This window comes from Echinops telfairi, unplaced genomic scaffold (assembly GCF_000313985.2).
Source record: "Echinops telfairi isolate 266 unplaced genomic scaffold, ASM31398v2 ScPeMD7_7424;HRSCAF=8462, whole genome shotgun sequence".
NCBI lineage: Eukaryota > Metazoa > Chordata > Mammalia > Afrosoricida > Tenrecidae > Echinops > Echinops telfairi.
The window spans coordinates 51,153,479-51,160,027 of record NW_022111324.1 but is presented as its reverse complement, the minus strand read 5'-3'; the positions used below and the strand labels follow the sequence as shown (position 1 = coordinate 51,160,027).

Below are 6,549 nucleotides of genomic sequence, written 5' to 3'. Positions count from 1 at the left end.
TGAAGCGTTGGCCTTGTGCTCCCAAAGCTCACGTTTAGGGAAGATGGACATTTAGTAGATGACAGAGTGTGGGTAAGAGATTAAAGGCTCTGAGAGGTCAGATTATGTCTGGTATGAGTGGGAATGCTTATTTATCCAAGACGTTCCCAGGCCATGGAGCAGTAGAAATGAGGGTAAGAAACAGCATGATTGGAGGAATGGCAGGCCTTTTTGGGTTGGGAGTTATGTGGCAAGAGATAGGATCTTAGAAAACCTTGAGAAAATTGGATATTAGCTCATAAAATTAGACTTCTCTCACGTAAATTTGTGGGGGGTTTTTTTATTTCTGTTTTTAATTCCCAGGGTGTTTTTGTTTTTGTTTTTTTTAGCTGTTTATATATATTTCATGTGACAAAATATTACTAGCCCCAAACTCCATTTGAGCCAACTGTTAGACTGAGCTGCTAAATTTGGAAATGACCCAATTAATAGGTTTTTTTCCGTCCTCCCTTTTCAATATTTTACATAACAGCTAACGGTTCAGAAAGCATTTGAGTGTACCTACTTTTGCACTAGCTCTGAAACCAGAAAATGGGGTATGGATCAAGTATTAAACTATATTATGATGACAGGTGAGAGGATAGTTGATGTTTATGATTGAAAAAAACTTACTAATTTTAATAATTGTTTTATTTAACTTTATATAGTTAACTCTTAGGTCTATGAAGCAACTTAGATCATCAATTTCAACACAGGATAAACAAGGGTCGAGAAAAATTAGTGGCTTGCTTAAGAAGTTCTAGAACCAGAACCCTGGATTCTTTGTTGTTGTTTGCTACTACATCAATTCCAACTGAGACCCTGTAGGACAGAGTAGACCTGCCCCCTAGGGGTTTCTAGGCCACAGTCTTTACAAGAGCTGATTGCCGCGTTTGCCCTGTGAAACCACTGGTGTAAAGGTTAGAACTGCTGACCTGTCACTTAGCAACCAATTGCTTAACCATTGTGCCACTAGGACTCCTTATATAATATCGTTCTGGGCTGTTTCTAGTGGTAGGCTAAGGAAGAAATCATCATTGGCAAATTCAGCATGTTTATGTTGAACTCACTCAAATTGATTTCTAAGCAGATACATTTAATCCTTTCAAAGCCTCAGGTAATGTCTTCCCTTTTGCAAGTTAAAAACACCAATTTCTCTGTTGTTTTGACACGCCCTTCCCCGCTCTAGAAGTCCTACCTTATTTGTATATTCTTATGGAACCTACATTTTGATATGGCACCCAAAAAGTGTAGTAATATTTTAATTGTGTTTCCACCAGTATGAAATGACTATAATTATTATACCTTAAATATCAATACTAATATACATGAAGGGAGCTTAGAAGAGTATGTGGGAAAATTCCATTGTCTTTCAGTTCCATTTTTTACCAACTTTGTCTGCAGTATGCCCTGATCACAAAGACATGCTTAAACAAGTTTTGTTTGGACTAAACCCATGCATGTATGGTTTAGTCCTAACTGGAACTCCTGTAGCAATACTGTTTTACTTACCCTCATATATTAATTATTATTCTAAAGTATAGATGTAGGAAATGTATATGTAAAACTCTCTCTTCTGGAAGCTTTTCTTAGTTCCATGATCTTAATACTGCTTTTCCTATCATTTGTCATTAAAAATCACTGCTTTGTCAGAACATGGTAGGCAATTGGTTTTCAATTGTCATAATTTTGAAATTAACATTTCGTAATATTATCGTATCCGTGGTAGTACAAACTCAGTTTGTTCAAACAAAAATTTGTTTTTCATCTTGACTCATTGAGAGGGGAGTGATGATGTGCTGGTAGACTATAGGAAAACACAAATGCAAAATTGTTAAGAGACTTGTTTTTTAAGAAGCCAGATGTCTCTACTTTCCTCTGCATTTCCATGGTTTTGGAATTCACACCACCAGATCATCTGGGTGTGTTGCAATAGATGACAAGCAGGGTGGCATTTTCACTACCCTGTTTTTTGTTGTTGTTGTTTGTTTAAATGGAACTCTAATCTATGCTACCAGAAATGTCCCTCTGCTTGGGTTGAAGTGACTTGCTCCCCTTCCCTTTTGTTGCAGCCATGTAGGCCTATAGCTATAGTGTATCTTGTAGGGCTCTTCTGAGTGCCAGACTGTTTAGATAGTAATATGGAAGAGAGGGTGTGTGTTTTGTGCACAAGGGACTTCAAAGGTTGATAGAAAAATGAATTTGAAAGATAAGGGAATTTGTCCATGAATGAAACCCCCTTGTACACAATGTGTGTGAGCAAACTTTTACGTTTAGAATATAAAGTAGACAAATTAAGATTTATTCAAATATTAAAGATGTTTTGGTTAGTAGAAAGCATTTAAAATCAAATAGATACACAAATTTGAATTTGAAAAGCGCAGACTTAAAACTCACTACCAACAGGTCAGTTCTGACTTATAGTGATCCTACAGGACAATAGAACTGCCCTTGTGAGGTTCTGAGACTGCAGCTCTTTGCAAGAAGTTTTCTTCCAAGAAGTGGTTGGTAGTTTCAAACTGCTGACCTTACGGTTATCTGCAGCCCAACTCATAACTACTATGCCATTAGGGCTCCTCTGTGTGCGCGCCCCCGCCCCGCCCCCAAAAAAAAAAACCACCACCACCAAAGTGCTATTGAGTCTATGCCAATTCTTAAGGTTCCCATAGGACAAACTAGAACTGCCCGTGTGAGTTTCCAAGACTGTCACTCTATAGATAGTAGAAGTAGGAAATAACATTTGATTCCGGCGTGTACATGTGTGATAGCTTTATTATTTGTCTGTGGGGATTAACTCATTCTGCTGTTGGTGTGTATGTACTTTGCAATGAGAGGGGGTTTTGAGTGGGGAGGGTTGTCACTGAGATGAGCCATTTAGAAAGTACCTTGAAATGTCTTCAATTGAAGTTTTACTTCCCTGTAACAAAATGACAGTGTTAACAGGTTAATCTTTCCCTGGGATTGGAGTATGGGTTTGAAGAGTCAAGGAACTGTTTGCCATATATATGGTCACTGTGCTGGATTGTAAGGGTTTTACATTTATCGTCGGTGTTCATCTCATATGCCTAAAGACGTAGTTTGCCTGGGTTGAGGGTGGTTGTTGAGAAATTGCTTTTTGGAAAGCTAATATGTAATTATGTTTGTGAAATAGAATTGTATGTTCCTGGTGTGTTAGAATTTTAGTGTTTTTACTGTTTTTTGACTAATTTTGAGTTTCTCTTTCAACAGAAATAGGAAAGTCGTTGATTATTCACAGTTTCAGGAATCTGATGATGCTGGTAAGTTTGGTGATTTTCAATTAATTGTGAGTTAGACTCTGGCTAGTAGGAAAATTTCTGGTTTCTTTTGTTTTAAGTCATGCTTTTGAAATTAATTTTCTTTAAAATAATTATGTATGCAAATTATATCAAGATCTATGTCAACCAAAACAAATATTGAACTTTCATGAATTAACTTTTCTTTGGTAAATCAATGAAAATAAATAATGGAATCTTTTTTTCCTCTCACTTGGTTTTAGAGTCCAAAGTTTAAATCCCCATTAATTCTGATAATAGTGCTTGTCACTTAACAGAGTTCCTGCTAGAATCAAAGTAAAGTTGCAGCTCATGCAAGTGGCTGATCAACTTTTTTTGTAATAAAGTAACTAAGCGTAGAGTCTATTGTGTGAAACCACATCATTGCAGAATAAATAGTGTATTTTAAAATCTTAGCTGTGCAAAAAAGTTAGTTGGGGTTGTTTTTCTTATTTTGGGGGGAGGGAGTTCTGATGCATTCTTTTTTTCCCCCCTTTCTTTGAATCAACCTTAACATTATAAAAAGTTTATGTTTTTTAGGAAAACTTGAAAAATGCAGAAAGATACAAGAAGACTAATATATGAACCTACCTCTCAGAAGTAATTCTAACACTTAATAACTACTTGATGTGTGCCAGGGATTATTCTAAATTCTTATATTTAATACTTTTTTAGATATTTAATACTTGTAACAATCCTGTTTCAGTGGGATGTTATTTCTGTTTTACAAGGAAGGAAACGAGCAGAGATAGTGCAATGTCCTTAGTCATTTAACCTTTTTGGTTTTAGCTACTATCCTTTTATCTTTATTTCCTTAGGAAAATAGGAGTTTTTATTCTTGCACAATATAATATTGCAAAATATAATACTTTTCTCATTTTTTAATAAATTCCTATTAATGGTTGTTGGATATTCCACTGTGAAACATATAAGGTATCCAACCATTCAGTAATCGCTAAATATCCAAATTACTTCCATCTTATATGTAATGGGGCTGTAAATATTTTTGTTTAAATATTCATCTTTTAGAGTAGAGTGATTTTCTCTATTTTGGTTGGGCTTATGATATTGGTGGCAATTTCCTCAAGTTCCAGAGTACACTGTATTTCAGAATTTATGCTAAATGTAGTTGACTTCATAGGTCTAATTAAAAATAATATGACAATGTTGAAACATGAAGAGATCTTTGGTAAGTCAAAAGGGTAAGCTGTAAATGATGAGAGGTTTGACGATAGCTAGTACACAGGGTAAACGTGAATCCAATTCCAAAATGTGGAGACTGCTCCAGTCCTCATAGTCCCATTTTTCCACCTTGTTCACTGGTCCTGTAACTACTCTGGACTAGGGTCAGAGCCCCACAAATTGTAAGGACACTGTCCTTCATATTGCCAGATAGCAGACACCAGCAGCAGTTTGGAGAGTCCACATGACACCCCAGCCTTCTGACCAGCTTGCCACAGATTCGGGGCTGGTTTTGCACTGCCCTTTACGGATGCCAGCCACAAGCTCGAGTCTACTTCCCACCCTTACTTTCTGACTTGCTGGCCTCTACTGCTCTTTGAGTGTGCTAAGTCACTGGAGCGACTCAGAAGGGAGTATCCCATACTTAAACCACAGGTTTGTTTCCGTGTAAAGGATTCAAACAAAGAGTTGCATAAGAGGGTTCCCAAAGCACACCTCTCATGTCCCAAGAAGGGATGGTGCCGCTTTACTAAGAGCAGGTGTTCGCATCAACTAGGAAGCTCTTGGGGCCTCAGGATTCAGCACTGAATCAGGCTGCTGGGGCTACTCTTTCCTGGTTTTGCCAGCTCCCTCTTTCCAGCACAGATTCTCAGGTAGGACATGGAAGCTGCCCCATTTACTCCAAGGATGACTTCTCCCAGAGCTAAAAACAAAGATCACTGTAGTTGGGGTAAACGAGATCCTTTTTAAAATAAGCATGTGAGAACTAGAGAGTGGTAACACAAACATGGAAAGAATTGAGGTGGTGAGGACTAGGATTGAGTTTAACATTGTTACTGGGGAAATCCTTCCTTCTCACTATTTGAATAGCATGAAAGATAATTATGCAGTGGTGGTTTTTACATGTAAAATTGCTAATATAAAGGTGATTGAATTTGAAACCTGCTTTGTTAAGATGAAGATTATGGAAGAGATTCGGGTCCTCCAGCTAAGAAAAGTCGAGCATCTCCCCGAGAAGCTAAAAATAAGCGGCGATCTGGAAAGAATTCTCAGGAAGATAGGTAAGGGACATGTACCTTTCTGCTCTTGTTTACACTGCCACTCCCCCCCACCCCCCAGTGGAATCTTAGTGTATTGGGGGGAAGTTGTGTTGTACATTTCATATCATCTCAGGTAGTGGTGCTTCCAGGTCTTTCGGCATCTCCTTTAGGTGCTGGGACTTCTTTGGGCTGGTCATGGGATCCAACGTGATCTACAAGAAGCCTTTGCTGCAACCTTAAGAAAAGTTTTTGCAGTTTGCTAATGTTAGAATGGACAGTGTCATTGTAGTGGTTACAAAAACTAACTTTCCTATTCAGTCACAAATCATTGGCAGAATTACAACTAAAGATTGGAAAACCCCAATTTATCATCTCACAATCAATTCTTGCAGCTTTTCTTTCCCATGGTTTTACAAACAAGTTCAGTCAGATTGTAACTTTGATTAATTTTTCTTCATGAGACTAGGACACAGGAGCTTTTGCCTCTGCTTATAAAGGATTATGCACACATAGTACAGCATAGCTTTTATTGTAGTGTGGCATTCAAGGATTTACATGTGTCTCTAAATGCATTAAGAGAACTACAGAAAATGAAATTGTTATTAGTCATGGTAAGCTTTTACTTAATTGTTTATTTTGCAAAACAACATTTATATAGAAAAGTCACAGGTTTCAGAAGCAGTGATGATAATAGTGTCACCATTAAGAGTTCGCTGTTTTCTAGTATATTGTATATGTATGTTATGATTTATTCCAACAGTGCTTGTAATAGTATTGGGAGTGCTAACCTGTGGAGGTTCTGTGATTAGCAAAGGCTGCTCAGAAAATGGAGGAAATTGGTTTTGAAACTGTCTCTTGAATTTCAGAGTCCTTTTTAGTCATTAGGCTTTCAACTCATACTGAACTGTCAACATTTCAACAAAACGACTAAACTGTCCAAAAAACGAAAATATAACTCTCACTGGTTCTTCTTAAGTATTTACCTTGGAGCCCTAGAATCACTACTATGACAGTAT

At 37.4% G+C, this 6,549-nt stretch overlaps 1 protein-coding gene across 1 annotated transcript in view; it reads left to right on the top strand.

Annotated features, from left to right (window-relative positions):
- Positions 1-6,549, top strand: part of NUCKS1 (nuclear casein kinase and cyclin dependent kinase substrate 1) — a 44,663-nt gene that overhangs the window by 23,613 nt on the left and 14,501 nt on the right. Inside the window, exons 2-3 of the mRNA XM_004699835.4 lie at positions 3,247-3,296; positions 5,449-5,554. Coding sequence (XP_004699892.1) covers positions 3,247-3,296; positions 5,449-5,554 — 156 coding nt within the window. The remainder of the gene's footprint in view (positions 1-3,246; positions 3,297-5,448; positions 5,555-6,549) is intronic.